At 36.4% G+C, this 21,138-nt stretch overlaps 2 protein-coding genes across 8 annotated transcripts in view; one reads left to right on the top strand and one right to left on the bottom strand.

Moving 5' to 3' along the window:
* Positions 1–21,138, bottom strand: part of LOC106045459 (solute carrier organic anion transporter family member 1A2) — a 57,419-nt gene that overhangs the window by 28,937 nt on the left and 7,344 nt on the right. For 3 of the 4 annotated variants that reach the window (XR_007157758.2, XM_048046799.2, XM_013195967.3), the window contains exon 2: positions 12,204–12,248. The exons of the other annotated variant lie outside the window; for it this stretch is intronic. Coding sequence is in view for 2 of the 3 variants with exons in the window: in XM_048046799.2 (XP_047902756.1) it covers positions 12,204–12,248 (45 nt within the window). In the remaining variant the exon portion in view is untranslated. The remainder of the gene's footprint in view (positions 1–12,203; positions 12,249–21,138) is intronic. 4 annotated transcript variants of the gene reach the window in all.
* Positions 8,318–17,728, top strand: IAPP (islet amyloid polypeptide). 4 transcript variants are annotated; one of them, XM_013195970.3, is made up of 7 exons: positions 8,321–9,500; positions 10,273–10,377; positions 11,790–11,897; positions 13,569–13,768; positions 14,171–14,267; positions 14,409–14,543; positions 17,046–17,728. In XM_013195970.3, exons 5-7 carry the CDS (start codon positions 14,188–14,190, stop codon positions 17,236–17,238), a joined length of 408 nt encoding a protein of 135 aa, XP_013051424.1. In that variant the 5' UTR covers positions 8,321–9,500; positions 10,273–10,377; positions 11,790–11,897; positions 13,569–13,768; positions 14,171–14,187; the 3' UTR covers positions 17,239–17,728. The 4 variants fall into 4 exon arrangements, with proteins under 4 accessions (XP_013051425.1, XP_013051424.1, XP_047902764.1 ...); XM_013195971.3 differs by lacking the exon at positions 13,569–13,768 and having other exon boundaries at positions 8,318–9,500; XM_048046807.2 differs by lacking the exons at positions 8,321–9,500; positions 10,273–10,377 and having other exon boundaries at positions 11,367–11,897.

The following is a 21,138-nucleotide window of genomic DNA, read 5'->3' as shown; positions in this document are numbered from 1 at the left end:
TTAGAAAATGGCTGAGTATAAAGCTGCCTTAACTCCATGTGATCACCCTTGCTTCTCTTAACAAAACAGCTAAAGGTGATGAGAGAAGACATTGCTCACCCAAATGGCAGTTGTTCAACAGTGTATGTCAACAGCATTATAATATTAATTCAGCTGTAAAGTGACTTCTCCCATGTATCCCTATTAGGTGCAGCAGCCTTCCATGGCTATGCCTTGGTTTTTGTAGGAGAGAAGTCTCAGTGTCATTAGAGTATTACCCTTGCTTTCGCATTAAGAATATCTTAACTTCAGTAGTCCCATTGTAATAATCAGCTATGAAAATCTGTCTGCAGGTAATCAAAAGACTTCATTAGGAGAGCGCACATGGAATTTGATATATAATATTTATCTTAACTGATTAGAAACCAGAACTGTAGATCTCAGTTTAATTGTTTTTTAACCCTTGCTTAGGTATTACAAGAGTTTAGTATGCCTGTCTTCTTTCTCACTCCATCCATTTTTTTATATTTCATCTCGTAACTATTTGTAGAATATATTATACATATACTTTATATTTAAAATTATATTTTTTACAAGGGTCATGATTTTGACTACAGAGATGATCATACTTTTTTAAATGTATTTATGTGAGCTACTGAGGTACGCGTATAGGTATTTCCATTATCTACAGAAAATAAGCAAACCATTGAAATAAAAAAACATTGTTTGGGCTTTTATTTATTTAATAGTTAAATAAATAACCACTAAATAAACTTTGAGGAGGTAGAAAATCATAGAAACACCACATACAGGGCTGCAATTCTACAGTTGCAGTAAGATTAATTTGTTCAATAATAGTTTCTGATCAGGGTGAATGAGGTTGAAGATTCAGACCCAGAAAAGGAATAACAATAAATGGAAAGCAAAAAATCCAGTCAAACAAATCCCTCCTGATAGTAAGCATTTAAAATTTTGTTTCAAATCATTCTCTCTGTATCAGAGAAAAACGAGTCAAGTGGCAGTTTAAGTGCCACCTTAAGACAAATAAATGCACCCTTTCCTTTCGAAATGAAAAAAAAAAAGATAGAGGGGAAGAAGAAAAAACATACTATCTTTTTAAAAGCTGAAGTATCACTTTACTGTGATGGCTTTAATTACTGCACGCATCTGCTTATCTCGACTCACTTTTCAGGTTTAAATGCCTGTTTCTGGAAAGCCACACTGACCATTATAAAAGGTTTATTCTTGTACGTGCCACTCAGTTTTGATCTATTCACTTTAGCATGTTTGCAAAGAGTCTGAAAATAGGAACCTATGTGATGAACATTCTAAAAAGTTTAAGAAATTTCTCTTACTGATGTGCTTAGGTATGAACTTAATTTATATTTAAAAGAAAAATGAAGAAATAGGTGGTTCAAGGGCATATTCCTTGGGACACGTGTACATGCATACACACAACAACAAGAGTTATACCAAGAAGAGTTTACATTCATGAAAGAGTAATACAAACTTTCTTTCTGGTGGTGTTTTTTCCCATGGTACCATGAGACAGGAAGTGCTATTTGAATTATATAAATCATCGTTTCATGGAGAAAGGATTTTAGAGACAGTTGCTTACAAATGAACAAAGACTAGTAGTATCCATATATTTGGCTCTATAGCCCTAGAAGAAGGAAAAGCCTTGTACAGGGAAAACCAAAGAAATTATTCCATTGAAAATAGTGTTTTCCCAGAAAAAAAAAAAATATATATATATATATTTGACCAAAAATACATTTATTTGAATTTTTGAATAAATTCAATTTACTTGAATTTAGCTTTAGAATTCTACAGAGCTTTTATATTTTCTTAGACATTTGGGGAGCTGAAGGATGTTGAGGGAACACTTTTGTGGTACGTTCATACTCTCAATTTTAAAGCAGATATTTGAAGCCTACTTGTGTGGTCTGCGTGTATAAAAAAGTTGCCTGAAGGAATACATCCACAGGGGCCATGCCTGAGCACTTTAGTGAATGGACTCCCTCAACTGCTGTGAATTTTCAGTGGTTGGATGTGCTTAGATGCCACTGGGAGGCACTTACTGTACATGCCTTGACCTTTATAACCTGCTTTTGTTTCAGCACACAGGCTTCAGCAGTGGGACTGAGATATTGAATGAAGGTGAGAAGTCACTCCCAGATCTTCGCAAGGCATCAGCAACATGCATAAATTAAATAAATCTCCAAAATAAGTGGGAGTAGAGATATGAAATTTACATAAATTCACAAATGCACAGAGTCTTTAAATATTCAGTAAATTAATGTAAAATTCAGGAAGTGTGGAATTCAGTGTTTTTTTCTATTGTGACTAATTCAAGCATTATAGAGCATCCCTGATGTCTTGGAATATTGAATTCCCATCTTCTTGATGGGATTCCTCCTAAAAGCCCACATTTGTACCAAGTTCACTGCTTCCTACATTATTAGACCACCACTTCAGAAACTGAGAATATACATATTTTCTTCTATATGGACAGATCTTGTTTGAGGGGCACTCTTATCATTCGAGTGTTCCAATAAAAGGAAAATACCTTGGGAGAGTAAAGTATTTGTATAGAACCAGAATCAGCTATACCCTATTCTTAGCAAGTAGTTTTGTTGAAGATCCTCATATAGACTCTCTAAATAGGTATCAGACAGAGACAGATATTTCCAGAGAGCAATTTATCCCGTCTTAAGACAGCTGTCTAAAATAAGTGGGAGGAAATGGTCTCTGGAGGTACTTCTCTTTTCCCTTTGACTTGAAAATCTGAAGAGCTAGCTTAGTCTAGATAACTAACTTTTAGACAGATAAAAATCAGGTCAGATGACACCTATCCTGTATCTTTCTGCTTCTTATGTCGTTCTAGATCTACACATCTTGGCCACAAAACAAAAAAAGGCTGTCATCCAGTGGCTCTCAGACTAAGGTCAGGACCCCCTTACAATTGCTTGTGCAACCTCACAGGAAATTCAAAATGCAAAGCCGATGTAAATTTTCAATTAAAAAGCAACAACAACTATTTCTCTTAGCCTAAATGTTACAAATAATGATGAATTACCTACCCAAGATACAGGAGTGACTTTTGGCCTCACTCTAAATATGGCAGATTGTTTTGGAAACACTGAAAACAAAATAGCTCTTTTCCAGCAGTGCAGTAGTATCCAACCACAAATGGAAGATAACTTGGGAAAAGCTAGAAACACGAGCTATGTCTCCACAGAGCTTAGCACTATAGCAATTCTGTGTTGCGCATCCTGTAGGACATAGCATGGTAAACCAGATAAGGATGTTGTGATACAGATTAGATTCCCTGCCATTTCCCCCACTGCCTCCAAGCTGGACCACAGTCCAAGCAATGCTTTTATCAGTGGTATCTCCTGAGATCTGCTTCCCTACTGCAGGCTTATCAGTAGACATAAGGGAGCTTAAAACGTTAGCCCTCGCTCATACTGACGAGAACAGTGGCCATTCATCACTGTTGTAGCTGCATAGACATGATTTTCCCAGTCAAATGGAGGCTAACAGAGACAACTTCTAACAAGAACAACACAGAATTTTATTCTGAGGGTTGTGCTCTGGTCTGGATACACACTGCCAAGTTAAACCTTTTAACAGGCCAGCAAAGCTGAGTCTGGAAACCTCACAAAACAGATTGTTTCACCACATTGCATTTGCTTTCAGCTGTTCATATAGCTCACAATAGCTGCACAGAGAAAAAATAAATAAATAAATAAATTAATTAATTAATTAAATGAACACTCCTCTCAAGATAATTTGGGAACCTACCCTCTCAGAAGACAGACAGGAAGGATGCAAAATAAAGAAAGATATAATAATTTAACTGAGCTTTCTTTAATCAACAATGTATTTATTCTGGTAGTTGTTATACTAGCCTGAGATATATTTTGGATAGCCACAAAGTCTCATTGGACCTTTAAGTCTCCTGACTTACAGAGAGCTTAATCAAGAAAGAGAGTAAATCAAGAGAGTAAAGAGAGTAAGAGAGCTTGATTTACTCAAGCTAGGAAAGCACCCATCTCCATTTAACAAAGAAAGTGGGGTGTTGTTTACCCCTGTATATGCAGAAGCACAGAAAGGCACGAGACCTTCTGCCCATTTTGACCCTGAATTCAGATTTAGTTTGAACATGCAGTACCACTTTCTTTCGTCTCACCTCATCAGAATGCATTTGTCAGCTACAAACTAAATGAAGATTCAGATCTATCTTCCACCTTTGACTCTGCCATTGACTCTGTGCATCATAGTTAAACTAACTATTTCAGTTTTTCCCCTGTAATACAACAAATTGTCATTTATAGCATGCATTGATAGATATGTGGAGATATTATCTATGTGCAAAACATAAATGATAGTTCATTTTCATAACTAAGTATATTTAAACTAGTAAGACTGTCATAACACTGTTTCTTTCAATAGAAAGAATCAACACATTGATTTCCATGTGTATGAATGAGTTTTTCTGGTTTTGTTTTAGCAAAACAGGTTCTTGTCTTTCAGCCTTGTGTCAAACTTTATAAACACATACAATTCTTCATTCTCCACAAAATTTGCCACAAGGCTAAAGACATTCTGTTACACAAACTTCTATTTTTAAATGATAGAAAATACAAATGCTCCAATTGTCAAAACAGTTTTTCAGAATCATAGAACCATAGAATATCCTGAGTTGGAAGGGACCCATAAGGATCATCAAGTCCAACTCCTGGCACCGCACAGGTCTACCCAAAAGTTTAGACCATGTGACTAAGTGCACAGTCCAATTGCTTCTTAAATTCAGACAGGCTTGGTGCAGTGACTACTTCACTGGGGAGCCTGTTCCAGTGTGTGACCACCCTCTCGGTGAAGAACCTCTTGCTGATGTCCAGCCTAAACTTCCCCTGCCTCAGCTTAACACCGTTCCCGCGGGTCCTATTATTGGTGATTACGGAGAATAGGTCACCTGCCTCTCCACTCCCCCTCGTGAGGAAGTTGTAGACTGCAACGAGTTCCCCCCTCAGCCTCCTCTTCTCCAGGCTGAACAGGCCCAGTGACCTCAGCCGCTCCTCATATGTCTTCCCCTCTAGGCCCTTCACCATCTTCGTCGCCCTCCTCTGGACACTCTCCAACAGTTTAATGTCCTTCTTGTACTGTGGTGCCCAGAACTGCACACAGTACTCGAGGTGAGGCCGCACCAGCGCAGAGTAGAGCGGGACAATCACTTCCCTCGACCGACTAGCAATGCTGTGCTTGATGTATCCCAGGGTACAGCTGGCCCTCCTGGCTGCCAGGGCACACTGCTGGCTCATATTCAACTTGCTGTCAACCACAGCCCCCAGATCCCTCTCTGCGGGGCTGCTCTCCAGCATCTCGTTGCCCAGTCTGTACATATAGCCAGGGTTGCCCCGTCCCAGGTGCAGGACCCGGCACTTGCTTTTGTTAAATCTCATGTGGTTGGTGATCGCCCAGCTCTCCAATCTGTCCAGGTCTCTCTGCAAGGCCTTTCCACCCTCAGCTGAGTCCACAACTCCTCCAAGCTTGGTGTCGTCGGCAAATTTGCTCAAAATACCTTCTAGTCCTACATCCAAATCACTTATAAAAACATTGAAGAGGACTGGCCCTAAAAGGGAGCCTTGAGGGACCCCACTAGTGACCCTCCGCCAGCCAGATGTGAATCAATTACCTATGAAAAAAAGTTTAATACCTAATGATATACTATTGGGCAGTACCTCCTTTTTATAATACAAAGGGATTTGTTGTGTGTTCAGGTAATCAGCTTTTCACTAACGAGGCATATTTTCTCATGAACACACTTTAAGAGAAGTTAAAGGAACAAAGGTACTGTAGGTTGACTGTCAGTTCAAAGGCTTCAAAGACTCTCTGGAGTCTTTTCCTTTAAAAAAAATGACATTAACTGTGATTCATCAATCAGTGGTTTATGTAAGCTGATAGCATTTCACTTTCGCTATCCATCAAGTCCCCAAGTTTCTTGGTGTGTGACAATACACTTTGTGAGATAGCGTCACACAGATGGTTAGATACAAGTTACTAGAAAATGTTTAAAGATGATATGCCTAACCTAAGTGCACTTTGAACAGGGACCTCTTCTAAGAGAGCTCAGTCCTAAAAGGTGAGAAACATCCTCATCTAAGAGGGGAAGCTCTAGGGACCTGGGTGAACTTTTGGGAACTGGGCATATAGCTATGCATCTACCTGTGAGCATGGCTTTCCAGCTACAAACATCTCATTTTTTAAAACATGGGCAGTTTTTGGAGGATCTCCCTTTCTTGCTCAGAAAGAAGTTGCATGAAATATACATCCTCTTTTGACAAGGGAAATCAAAGAACTGACTTCAGATAACAATGTACACTTTAGACTCTATCATAAAAAATACTTTACCTCCACGGTGATGATTTTTATGATTCTTTCAAAAGATGTTTAATCAAATGCTGCAGGCTGTTATGAGTAGTATATAAGCCAGCAGGACAATATATGACCTGGAGCAGTGGGCTGTAATCACACATAACACCATGGAGAAGATAGTGAAGGTTATGACAACTGCTTATAAAATATTTTAGGAATGTGTTAACCGTTCATTGACATGAAATTATATGAACTGTTACGTTATAGTGATGTAAAATCATACGTAACACTGCCAAAGTTCCTATTTTTTCACACAACACCAATAAGCATGAACAATGTGGCAATGCAATAATTTTTGAAAAATGAAACTAGTCATTTTCAGCCTGGGGCACTGCATCAGGAAGTGGTATAGGGATTCTCCAAAGGGTAACAAAAGCAGGCCCACAGTCACTAGAATCATAGTCACAGCCAGAGTTCTATCTGGAGTTCTATCTAGAGTTTCTATCTGGAAATGTGTAAATCAAGGAGGAAAAAAATGAATTCCACCAAACTAGACAATAGTTTACACAATCAAAAAGGCTCAGAACCCAAAAATAGAGCTTATGCCACCCATTCTAAATAAACACTTAGTAAGTACTCAACAGCCATGGATTTTAAGATGCTTGTCCTGAAATATCTGCTTTGCTGCTCTGCACAGGGTTCTGAATCAAATCCTGTGAAAAGATAAATTCTCAGTCTTGTTCCATTAAAAAACTGCTGCGTTCGTTGGCAAAATATGTGTTAAAATGAAATTATTTTAATTTGTTAATGACATAATAAATTATTTTAATATGTTAATGCCATAAAAACTCCAGAACCTCTTTTTTTTTTTTTTTTTTTTTGTCTTGCAGTAGTGCAGTGCCTTCAATTCTGCACTGGGCATTTGGTTCAACAACAGTTTATTCCAGAAAACATCACCTTTAGAAATAGCCATGCCACTTATAGTACCTAAAGTATTTGTGAGATTTCACGTTTAAATATTGACTTTTCCATACCATTCATGTCTTTTCCTGTCAGGGAAGATCTCAGGCAAAAGTGAAGTGGTGGCTAATCAGATGGAAACAGCAATATTTGCTGTAAAAAATAAACATGTAAAATGACCGTAACAGAGCAAAAATGCACTAAATTCTTCCAGGTATATATACTGAATTTCTAATGAGACTTTTTAATGACTTCTTTCAGTAGAGAGACAATTTCATGTACTGATTCATGTTCCTTGTACATATCAAAATCTTTTCTCGTCTCCAAGTAGAATGAAAAGGTCAGATCTTCTGTTCACACATACAATAATGCAAACATATATTAAACGCAGCCCCACTGCATTTCTCTTTGAAGGAGGGCTACCTTATTTTGCACCTAAGTGTGCCGACATATCATAAACAAGTTAATTTATCTTTCATGGTATTGTCAATGTAAATTCTCCTACACAAGTTAGTACCCTGCATTTGCCCCTGGTGAAAAATTATTACTAACATGACTGATTCCCAGTTCAGCACAATTCTCCTTTTTAAACAGGAGAGAAAATGCCACTATTAATAGCAGAGCTGTCAAGACAGCATCATCTGAAAGACTCGGAGTGTTTCAAGACAAAGCCAGATTGTCATTCTCTTGCTGCAGCTTGCAGAAAGAGGGGAAAAAAAAAAAAAAAAAGAAAAAAAAAAAAGTCTTATCGTTGAAAGTCAGAAAGTTTAAAAGAAAACTAAGTTTAAACTTATGCATTGGATCAGGTAAGGAGGGCTGATGTGACTTTGTGTAGATTTATTTTGGAAACCAGCAGTTTCTCTTAAATTGTTCCATTTGCTCTCTACTTTTTAGCTATTCACCTCTTCTCAGATAACTACAGGGAGCATAGAGGGTGGTTCCTGGTCTCACTGTATCTTCTACAAACAGATGTCTGTGTTCTTTAAAAGATGTTGGCGCATGGAAGAGGTATTAAGAGTTCTCACAGTAACACTTAGTAAATCAGAAACAGCATTTCTACACAGACCTAATTCCTTAATCTTTTTTTCCCTTACAACAGCATGCAGGGAGTCGTCGTTCTGCGCATCAAGTAGCTCTGTAGTCACTCTGGACTTGTCTGTAAGGAGACCTAAGCAGTGAGCCAATATGTGAATTTACAGTGCGGTGACTCTGCAGGGAGATATTCCAAGTAAGTGTCACAGCCTTCCTTTTAGCAAAATAATTTGTTCTGTTTTGAAGTACTCATTTGAGTCCACCTATTAATAGGACTGTATGTACTATTGTGGTGGTGTATATATGACATTACAGCAATATATCTGAAAGCTGAATACCTTTCTGTAGATGACTCCTCATAGAGTGCTACTTTGGATAATCATCATAGCAGAAAGCAATGGATGCCTCAGGTTACCAGGATGGAAGAAGAGCAGTAATATTTCGCATTACTGAGTTAACATTAGCAGCATCTAGAGCCCTTGTAAGTGACATTGATAACCAAAGGAGAGTTCTGCTTTTGCTTATATTTCTGGAAACTGATTTCAGGACAGACTAAAAATATCAAGAATTTAAAACATTTGTTGTATGAAAAGGTGAATTGTATCCAAGCCAGTAGGAGAGAGCCATGCAACTGATACTCTATAAACTGTAAGTAGGAACAGCATTAGGAAGTAAAACTTATCGATTACTGTGCTGTCATTTCTGACTTTTCTGATCCAAACATGGTTTATATTTCCCTTGCATGGGAGATTCCCAGCCACAGGAATTGACTCAGCACAAACCCTCCTGAGCCCATTCTCAGATCAATCATTAGCAATAGCCTTTTGAGGCTACATCATTGTTCTGTCAACGATGTGAGCTGAGTAGCATGATACGTCATAAAGGATGGCTTTAAGTTTCTGTGAACTATCCAAATTACTTCATTCCATTTACTAGTCAGTTCCATGGATGGCCACCCTTCATTTCTGAATCACCTGTTTTTTTCCACTGTGGGAGAAATTATTACCTTTGTCTCCATTAGCTCTTCTGCTGCTGCTTCCACATTTTTTTCAACAGAGTTAACCTAAGTTTGGGGATCAACAAGAAGAGCTGACTGAGTTTCTATCAGTGCTGAAATGGCCCATGCCAAGTAGGAGTAACAAAGAAAGGTACGCTAGCATGCTAGCAAAAGCATATTTGATAAAACAATATTTAATGAAAACAGATGCACACATCTTAAGTGGTAAGAGTAGCAAATTACAATTCAACTCACTGGAAAATACAAACTGTCTAGTATTCATCAATACAGTAACAAGCAAGAAATACTGGGAAGACAGCATTATAGCCAAAATTTTCAGACTTTGGCATTCAAATGCAAAAAATCAGGGAACTATCCAGGTTCCTAATCATGGGAGTCTGGTGCAATTTTAGACACCCTCTGATAGTCACCACCTAGTCAGCAGTTGCTAAAACAGTGCCCAGCTAGCCAGGTTCATGCAGGTCATTCGTGGATATCCTAGGGGATATGAAATACAACAGGCAACTGTGTCTATACACCTGACTTACTTCTCTAATTTTAGGATTGGCCACTTGAACACAAGGCACTTAAACTTTTTCAAACATGCTGACATTATTGGTGAAACACTTTTTATAGTTTACTTTTGTTTTGATGCTTAATTCAGACTTATTTATAAAAAATAAAAGGCTAAATATGTTATAAAAATTAAAAAAAAATATATGTCAGATTACATGAAACATTTTGCTCAACTCAGAAAACTACGAGCAGTGACACTTGCACCATTCTGTTTCATTTCTGGTAGTATTTACACTGATGCATATTAATGCTGTTACTATTGTGGTTTCTGGTTTATTCTAAAAATTGAAATATGCTCATTTCAGATTAATGCTTAAAGTTTTTTCTTTTCTGTTTTAATACAACAGGCAAACTAAACCATGAGTTGTTCACACTTCTAGCTCCTGGTAACTGAGCAACAGTGTAATTTACTGGAGACAGCTACCTTACACAGCAGAACATTATCTGGTAAAGTACGTGCAACAAGTAATACGGCTTTTTGTGACTCTCACAAGTGGAAAAGAGACATCCATTACCAAAAGTCTGTATGTGTGTCATTAATGTTAGTAAGCAAATATGGAATGAAGAAATTAAAAAGCAGCCATTAAAAGGGGGCAGCAGGCAACCAGGAGGTGTCAAGAATAGCCTAAGAATAAAAGGTAAATATGAGAGAGGGAGACAACCTTAAATGTCAGGGAACTGAGAACATAAGAGAAGTTAAAGCAACCATGATGTAATTCATTTCACATACATTTAGACATCTGTAGTGTAAACAACTATAATGGAGCCAGTCACTCAAGGCTGTTTTTATAGCCAACAAGGAGAAGCAGGCACAAATCATCTGAGCTGTTCTAGTCCCCTACGTTAGGAACATGCACTAGAATGCTCTCTCTATACATCTCACAGTTAGATAAATTCAACTCCCCAGTAAGAGCAGCAGACACTTGAGACGAGACTGACTCCGTGTTCCTCTGCTGTCAGTATGTTACATTGCAAAGTTCATCCTCTTGCATGTTTACATAGGCAGTTTCCAGAAGGGACTGGGGCATTGGCATTCCATATCCTCTGCTTTCTTTGTAAACCTCAGCTCTGGTGTCACCTTACCCCCATATATGCACAACATGTTATATAATTCTTTTTATACGGACTTAAATGCCAGCATAAATAAGTACAGTTATCATGCAACTACCAAGGACAGAGTTTTCCTGTGGTTCTTTACTGAGAATACTTGATTTCATCTTTAACATGATAACATTTTTTATGCTGAGTAATTAAGGGTGTTTTTGAGATCAACGTTAAGGTACTTTATCAGTGATAAAAATAGTACTAACCACTTCACAGATTGGTACTAACTGCACAGTCAGTACTTAGTGCCAGGTTCTTGAAATTTCAGGTCTGCTGTCACAGAGATTCCAGGATTTCATATTCCTTTCTTGTTTGTGTGGGAAAAAAAAAAAAAAAAAAAAAAAAAACACTACTTCTGCATCAAAGAATCTGCAACAGAAGCAGTAATTCTTCATTTTATTAACATATATGAACAATAGCTGGATAGACTTCTTGCTGATTCTGCCAAGATTCTATGTGGTCCAGGAGAGAATGTAATGCTCCTGGGATACCATGAGTCCAGTTTCATTTCTAGAATACACTCAAGAATCTCTATGTCCCTTAAAGCATTAGGGGTTTCCTAAGACATCTTGCAGGACAGCTGGAATTGGGATCTGGGACCAATATTGATTTGAAAAGCTCGTTTCACTTCTCTTGTGTCAACCTATAGATTGATTCAAGCTTGATACATCACTTAGATGCTGATAACTGATTCTGAATATTCAGTCCAATCTTTCAACAGCTCAGCCAAACTGCATCTAATCTATCTACTGCTTTTAAGGAGTTGAAATGACCTGAGGCTGCCTTTTCTCAGAAGCTGAGCATGCCTGCCACTGCTGAGAGCCAGTGGGACCCACATTTCTTCCCACTCTGGAAGAAGTGCACCAAGGTACTCAAGTTCAATATTCAAACTATGAATATTGGCTGGTGTTGATAACCAGACAGATTATTAGCATAATTATTTTGGCACAATTCTATCTCTGTAAAATGGGTCTAATCATGCCTTCATTTCAAGGGAGTGAAATTGCTGCAGTGCTACAAAATGCTACAGTGAAAATGACACTAGAATGTTATTTCATTCCAGTCAAATGCTATAGTGAAAACATCAACAGGAAACTTTATGGAGAGATAAATCTGTTTCAGATGTTGCACAGAACATATTGCCATGGTGAAGACATATCAAAACTATTCTTACTTCTTGCACACAGGAACTGTCCGTCCAGAGCAAGATAAAAGAAACCTAAGGAAAAAAAAAATAGTATATGATTGCATCATTAAAAACAGACAGCAAAATATTCAGGAGCAGCATCCCATTTTTTTATAAAAACATTTTGTCACTCACCAAAGTCTTATTGACAGACTAGCTGTTGTATCAGTTTAAGAGGATACTATACCAGCTAAATATGCCTTCTGCATTCAATCTAAGTAGCACAGATGCCTGAAGAGATTCAACACTGGATCTTTCTCTATTTCAGTACAAAATCTGGTTTTATAGACTAAATGGACAATGAAGGAGGCTTCCAGTAAAGGCAACATCCTTGACACTGAAGCAGTTATAAATGAATTCATGTTCCGTGGGAATATCAAAGATCTGTGTGATTCTTATCGCAGAAAACTTTGTCTGTGATCTTTTGTCAACATCTTAACATCCATAAATAACTGAAACACCAGTTTCCCAAGGGCACTCAGGCACCTGAAGGTATAACTAAAGACAACTACTGTGACAGGAAAAAAAAAAAAAAAAGGCAATTTGCTTAATTCCCACTGAAATCAGGAAAAAGGGTTCCAATCTGTATCATTGGCAATCTGCAATCAGGCAATATATTTTGTTATATATTTAAAAAAAATATTAGTCTCTTAAAAGCTGTATATCTTTTCTATGAACCATATTCTATGCACACTATAAATAAATTTGCACAGGCAGCATTTATTTTGGCATTCCCTAGCTTTTTAATACTAGTCTTTACCTTCTTAAGAATATTAATTGAAACAATTTGCATGCATGAAATAAAGAATCTACCAGTGTTAGTAAAACAAAAGATTTTACATTAATAATGACAGAATTCTCATTCTTATTTATATTTTACTGAAAAATGAATTGATTTCTACATTGTTACCCTGAATGATCACCCTATCTGCCAATTTAAATCATTTTCTCTCTTTTCTTATACCTCACACAGCTTTTAGCCCTTCAAACATGTTTTCGTGTTTTGATCATCATATCCTTCTACAATAAACCCCTCCAACTTTAACTATTCTAGCTTTTCTAATACGTCTGTTTTCTTATGTTTCAGTTACTGGTGATCTGTTGTTTCATTTAATCCCGCTTTTTTTTTATAACTTTTGTTACCTTATTTAGCCCTTGAAAACACCCACAGAGAATATTACCTCAGCATCTTATCAGAACTGTAAAGCTGAGGCTACAGTTCTGATGTGCAGTATGTTATTACAGAACCTTCATGAGGGCATCCTGCATATACTAGGTTAATATTTACTGGTGTGCTAATGGAATAATGACCGATCTGCCTCTGCTCCTCTCTGGGGCACCTTCTATCTATAGGGATGGGAATTAATGACAGTCTCTGCTGCCTGATGTCAGAGCTGAGAAAGGTGTGAAGGGTATATAAGAGCCGTATTACTTGTCAGCAAGGAAGGGGAAAAAGGGATACTCCAGAGCTAGATGCAAGCGTGGAATTGTTTCATGCACCCTTCCTGCTAACACAGGTGTGCATCTTCAGTTAGCTGCCTGACCACTACAAGGTAAACAATTTGTCTTTTTTCTTATTTAAAATGTAATGCAACAGATGTGCTTTCAGGAAAGCACAATGTTTCTCATTATTAATCAACAGCATTTTTCAGGAAAAGGCTAAAATAACTCTGAGGTAAATTGCACTTGGGACCAAAATTTGAGATTAGGACATGTCAGGAAATGCAAACCAAAGATATGGGAAAGGATTCACACTACTAGATGGAAAATGAACATTTACTGGTGAGAGCTATCTGTCTAAAACTGCATGTCACCAAACTTGTGGGGATCATTTTTTACTCTAGCCTGTGAAAAAGACTGGCTGCTGTTGATTTAGGACAGAACGGGCACCGGTAATAGGATACACCAAAGAGTATTTGGGATTGCTTTCAGTTTTGAATCACTATTCTTTTCAGAAAGTTTGGAAGCAAAGATGTGCAACCGAAAGCTGTCGGTTTTCTTCATTGTACTTTCTGTCACACTGAGCTGTTTGGAAGCTACACCTATTGAGAAGTGAGTAACAAATAACCATATTTATTTCTATATAAGGGAAATATTCAGATTGTTGCATGAATTGCTTTTACTTTCATGTCCCAAATAACATGAGCAAAAGTAGAGCTTTTCAAATCCTCAAGTGTATTTTATTGTTTAAAGATTATTATCTGCGGCTGACGATCTATCTGATGGGACTTCCAAGAGGCAAGGATGGATATTGCCCATAATGTCACAGAATACACTCTCAGGACTTAGTGAGGAAATGCCAGAACAACCAGCAGCAAAGACAAAAAGGTATTGATTTCCCTTGTTTGTTCTTGTCATATCACTTAGGATTCAATTGTGAAGTAAATTTTAAGCCAGTGATATTTCGTTACTTGAGACTTCCTGCATGTTGTCAATTCTCAAACAGCTTTGAATAACCTTCTTCTTGTAAACAGAGCCATTCTGTAAGATCAAAGTATAGAAAGTGAAATCCAGAGACAAAATTTGCAGATCATTTATCAGTTCACAATTATAACTTTTTCATGAATTAAAAAAAGCCTACAAATACTATATTTCCTTGAGAAATAAGGTCTATTTTGAGGTGGCTTTTTTATTTAAATGTCACATTTCCAAGCCTGAGATGGGGGGAGGGAAGAAATATATCCTGCATAATAACATGAATGCTCTCCTAGAATAAAATTCTTTCAAAATGTAAATAATATTTCATTAGTGTTAAACATCAATTTAATAATGGGAAGAATGAAAAGAAGAAATTGTTTTTGACATAACTTAACTAGTCTGAAATGCATTCATGTTCATAGAGCCATAAAGCCAGTTTCAGGTAACTTTTTGATGAATAAAATAGCATTTCAAAAAGTATTTGCAAATCTCCTAAATGATAAACATCACTGAACTACCCTATCTGTTCTTTGGGGTTTTGAGTGACTTTATTCGATAACAGTTCTATTATAGGTAGATTCAGTTAATACATGTGTCTGTCTAGTTACTGGTTCCTCTCTCACCGAATTTAAATATATACACATATATTATATAACAATTTGGTTACCTTCCAAAATAATTTAATAACAGAGACTAAGTCCCTTCATTTTTACAGCTCTTGCTTTTTTAAAAATAAAATAATAATTGTAATAATCATACACAAGGCTTCATCGTTATGAGTGCATTATGCCCTATCTGCTTTTCTAGGGCCATGGCTTACAATCTGTTACTGGGTGCGCTATCTCATTGAAGCACATATTCAAATAAAGGCTACAGATCAGAGAGCTAGTAGACATGATGGATTCAGTCAGGCTTGACATCAGTTAGTAAACTCATAACTTCCTGCAAGGACTGGAGTTTTAAACTTGGAGTGTCGGGGCCTGATTTTGTATCATTAAAGAAAAGGAGAACTCTGCCTCCACAAACAGTTCAGGATTTCTATGAGAAGCAGTTGCTGTTTGACCCTCATATATTAAGGGCTTGATTAAACTCTTTTTACATATATAGAAAAAAACAGGGAAAATCTAAGAGAATCTATATCAAATCCTATGCAACCATTTACTTTAAATACAGTTACATATTTAAAATATTGAATGCTTAGAAATTGCTGTCTATTTGTCTATTTGCTGATCAAGAACCAGTATAGTACAGACATTTCTCCCACAACTGCTATCCCATTTGCATTCTTAGATAATACAACTAACTCTAAAAGTCTAGATAAAATTTTAGATAACAGATTTAGTCCATCTATAGGTAAATATATTAGTAATTGCTCTGAGTTTGAAATTGGTGACAGTGAATTTCTACTGAAAAGTGTTGTCTACTACATGCCACATCAACATGAAGAAACCCAAGAAAATTAACAATAATTCTGTAAGCAATCTCAGTTTATAATACAATCTCAGCTACAATAATCTCAGCTTAATACAATCAAGTATTTGTCTGAAGAAAAAGTACAGTAGTCTAATTAAAAAGTTTAAAAGACTTTCAAGATATCAAGATATACAGTAAAATGTTTCTCTTTCAAGATAAACATTTTACTGTGATTAAAAGAAAAATCTCATGCTGCTTATGTCCTACATAGAGTTTGTAAAAGGTCTGTTGGCTCAGACCATGAAATGTTCTTTTTAGATAGAGGCTCATCCATGGACACTCTTACAGACTTTTACAGCAAATTCAAGCTGCTTGTGTTCCAACAATTATTACTGAAGAAATCTCTATTCAGACAGAGCTAAATCTCAAGTGGTATTGAAGCAGTTGGGAACACCTGCCACCTCTCATGATCATGACACAGTTGGGAGAGTCTTTTGGCTCAGACCATTTAGTGTGGACTGGAAGGTTACTGTTCAGTGAGAGCAGGATATGATTTGGTGGGAATAAGAGAACTAAACAAATGTTAGTAGTTGCCATTATGTTGGTAATCCTCATGATATCAGCAAGAGCTCTAAATAGACTTAGAAGTTCAGCTTAAAGCTAAACATTTAGTCACTGTTTTAACTTACTGTCTTAACTATACTATCATTACAGGTTTTCTAGATGTCATAAACTGCTTTTCTGAATATCAATAAAAGTGACATATGACTGGTAAGGTCTTTGCATTTAAATAAAACCCATCATTAAAACTGGTAATAGCACACACTGCAAAATTTTTTTTTCAGGCACAAAGTAGGTGGTAGGAAGATTGTAATGTACCTGTATTTGTGCACATATTAAAAGAACTCCCACATTAGCACAGCTCAAATGCCTTTTAGAGGTGGCACACCTGATTGCTCATCATTTGACTTCATTTTGGCTCTTTTTCTTTTACATTAGTAGTCACCATCTGGAGAAACGGAAATGCAACACTGCTACATGTGTGACACAACGCTTGGCTGACTTTTTAGTTCGTTCCAGCAGCAACATCGGAGCAATTTATTCACCTACGAATGTGGGGTCCAATACATATGGAAAGAGGGACACAGACGGGCTTTTAAGCAAAGAACCCCAAAACAATGCACAGCTTTAGGGTGTTAAAATGACTACTGATACAGTTTTCATTAAGAGCTCAGTTTCTAATGTATCGATAATGTTTCAGTCATTTATTCCTTGTACAGTCTTAACAGTGCCTTGTTTTCTTTGTGTGCATATATGTAATTTATGTTTGTCATTTCACTATGCATGTACAATGTCATGCATAGGCTATTGTTTCACCTCCATTAAGAACTCCAGAAATCTGCTTGACAAATTTCTTTGTAAAGGAAAAAAAAAAAAAAACAAAAAACACCTACACACAATAATAAATGGAAAACTAATTAATTGCAAGTTTTTTTTTTTAATTATTGTTATTAAAAGGCTGAAAAAGATAACCATGATGTGGATGTCTTTATAGTTGCAGTTTGGTAAGAGGAAAGCAATTATCTTAATTAAGACCAACAAAAATTAGAATGGTAAAAGAAGGTCCTAATTTAAATAACATAGAAGAATCTGCTGGTTTTGAAACATCTACAGTGCCTTGTTTTGCCCAGCTAAAAGAACAACTAGATGAGATACTATGGCTGTATTTTGTGTATGATCAGACGAGTTAACTGACTGGTCTCTTTCCACCATAATGTGCCTAAAACTAGAAGTAGTCTTGCAGCACAGATTTCTATACATACTGAGCATGGGATTTTAAGAGTTTACTATTCTTACTTTAAGGCCGTATCAGTAAAATGTAAGAATCATGAGCATAAGCACATTTTAAATAGGAAGAAAAGAAATTCACTTAACAAACTGGCAGAAACATTTTTCTTTGTGTATTCCTTTCCTTGAACTTAAGTAATAAGGGAAGAGACAAAACAAACCAGTGGTTCAGGCATCAAAATCTATTATAGGTGCAAAGTAAATTTGCCTGCTGACAAAACTGGCATTTTTTGCAGGTAACAATTACGTTGTTACCAACATACAGGAAAACTAGTTTAGAGATAGGCAGACGTTAATGGAGTTTTCACAGTGTTATTTTCTCCTGCCTTAGTCCAGAATCACCACAGGCTTAATAAACATTTGTTCCCTTAGAATGTTATGTGAACTTTCACAGAAGTGACATCATAGCAATGGGTGTTTTGTTCAACATTTTCTCAAGGAGAGTTCATAATCATCTGGAAAACATGACTAGCCAATTATGAAAAATATTCAGCAGAACCTTAGTGCTGGAGAAGCAAGTGAAACTTTAATAATTGCCACTGGTTGATTTATTTCTGTTGTAAATAATGCCTTGAAATATAAAAAATTGTGTTAAATCCAATGTTAAATGGTACGTTCTCTTCATTTCACAAATAATACATGGAAATAAAAATTACTGCACAATTTTTCTGCTTTAAAACTGCTACTGATTACTCTGTTGAGAAAAGTTTCTATCTTCAGTGAAATTCTATTATATATTTATTCTAAAAGTTCTTGAGAAAACCATTCAGATGGCATTAAACGTATCCCATATTTCTGCCACTTTGAAATGCTTTCCGTTCAAGTGTTTTTGAGATATGTTATGCACCCATTGTGGGTTTAATTTGTTCTTCAGCTAGAATATTTACTTTCCAGAAAACAAACAAGAAAATGACAGGATAGCTGTGAAGTGTCACTGTGGCATTGTTTGCACAGAGGAGAAAGCAGGAAGAATTTTTACTGCAGGTGGATGCTGATGTCTAGGCTGATCCCATCCTGCAATATGTAAGATGCATAACACATCAAATTCTGTTCTTCAAGCTGCCATCTCACAAAACAAAGCACAGACTATCTATGCTTGGTTGCAAGGGAACTGTTTACATTACCTTCTGTGCTATGATCTTCCAAGCCTAAAGGATTTAATACTAACATCTATTTAGCATGTTTGCCCCATTTGGCAAAATATTTTAAAAAATGTTACTCATTTTCCAGACCAGTGAAGCAACAGATACAGTAAGAGATGTATCAATAGCTCAGAGGAGAACCACCTAACTTTAGCTGCATTTTGTCTAACCACTTGTCAATGCTCTCCTGCTATTTGGTGGAGAAAGACGGCTGCTTTCAATACATCGCAGTTTAGACACCTGTTTTAGGATGAGATGAATCACCCTCTTGAAGAGCCTCTGTTTCTTCATTGACAATAGAGGGTGTCTAGACAATTAGCTGAAAATGGGTACTGTAAGATGACTAGAGGTAGATGACATGAATCCCACCTTCAGTTGGTATGAACCATCCAACTTAAATAAATAAATAAATAAATAAAAGCTTGGTACAATAAAACACACACACACACACAAAAACAGTCCTTAAGCTCTAAATCACCAGAGTGATCGATTCTCATATTCTGAACTAAATTAATGTTTATCCATCTTGAGGAACTGCCTACAAAGTTGTTTCTCCATGTATGCCCTTGAAAACACAACTTCGCTACCCTACTTACTCCTGTGTAGTTAGCACCAACTGCACTTAGACTAGTCATGGTAAGCCTGGATACAAGCATACACATAGAGAATGAGTCAGAAAAAGAGGTGGATTTAAATAGAAAAAGAAGGGAAATGTTAAACATGAAATCATCAGCACCCCAAACAGCATAACTTCAGACATTTCAGAACATGAAGACTGCTGGATGAAGCCTAATTAAATAACAAAATCACAAAAAGTGAAAGCAAAGTCCTCTAGGCATTTTTAAAATCCCAATGTGTATCTATCTGCGTACCTAGGGAGCTAAATATTTGCTGAGAATCATGTCTTACATAACTTTGGTTATTTCAGTTTATCTGGCTATTCTACATCTTTCAGAGAAGAAGTAAGAAAAGAAAAAGCATAAAAAGTGGGAAATCAAGAATGTAAACAGCATGATGAGGTTATTCTCCCTTTAAAAATAAAAACACTAAATCTCTGTGTTTTAGTGGCTTCTATTAAGTTCTTTTTAAAAGGAACAGAATAGGGACATTATACTGAATTTCATTAAATGAACAGGGGAAGAAAAAATCATCAAACAAGCAAAAAAAAATTTTTTTAAAAAAGATGATATGAACATCAAGAATGTATTAAACAGAGAAATGGATCCTAGGGGCTAGTATTTCTCAAGAACCATGACAGCTTCATAAAAGACAGGATTTATATATTTTTGTGTGATGAATAGTTGGGGTAAGAAATTGATTTCACTTTGAAAAGCTTGGGCTAAAACTAAGAAAGCACGATTATTCATGCAACAAAAAAAGGCTCTTCTATTGAATAGTAACTTTTGAATGGATAGCTTCAGTTTTCATTATGGAAATATCCATATTATTCAGATAAATAAGATTCTTGGAGAGGACCTCAAGCACTGCATTGGCAAAGCTTCCATTCACTTTCAACAGGAGTGTTATTAGGAAGTCTGGATTTTACTGAATGATTTTCTAAAACTTTTGAAAAGTCAACATGTTGATACTATAAATAAAATCCTTTTCCTGTAATGCACTACTGAATATCTTCAGATACTGCCATCTTCACTTGCTAGAATTACGCTGGGTTTGAGTTAACCAGCTCACTTAAAATATAACCTGACAGTTATGGTAGATTCCTTTTGTTTAGAGTACCAAGGTTAAGTAATTTTGTTGTACAGCTACATTATCATATAGAAAATGGACTGCTCTACATAGCTTTTGCAACGCAGCTAGCAAAAAGCTTTGGTAAGGTATGACATCTCCTTGCTGTATGCAGAATAAAAATAATGGTTGAAGTAACATGAAATAGAATCTTTCTATGGGATATGACAACTTCTGTTTCAGACATCTTACTGTTACCTCTATTTTTCCACACTTGGGAGAAAAAAGAAAAAGTTCTACTGAAAAATAAAATATATTTGAATTATTTTTGTGGTCTCTGTATGCTCCAACAACCATACTCAAACTCAGACCTGAAACCTGCTGGTTAAACTAAGTTTCAATTTAAGAAAAAAGCC

This window comes from Anser cygnoides, chromosome 1, assembly GCF_040182565.1.
Source record: "Anser cygnoides isolate HZ-2024a breed goose chromosome 1, Taihu_goose_T2T_genome, whole genome shotgun sequence".
Taxonomy (NCBI): Eukaryota; Metazoa; Chordata; class Aves; order Anseriformes; family Anatidae; genus Anser; species Anser cygnoides.
This window is presented reverse-complemented; position numbering and strand designations above follow the sequence as displayed.

What these genes read in the sequence shown, in the direction of transcription:
- IAPP (XM_013195971.3), top strand. Translation starts at nt 14,188, where the DNA reads ATGTGCAACCGAAAGCTGTCGGTTTTCTTCATTGTACTTTCTGTCACA. An exon ending in GAAGCTACACCTATTGAGAA is followed by an intron (nt 14,268 to 14,408) that starts GTGAGTAACAAA and finishes TATTGTTTAAAG; the next exon opens with ATTATTATCTGCGGCTGACG. An exon ending in CCAGCAGCAAAGACAAAAAG is followed by an intron (nt 14,544 to 17,045) that starts GTATTGATTTCC and finishes CTTTTACATTAG; the next exon opens with TAGTCACCATCTGGAGAAAC.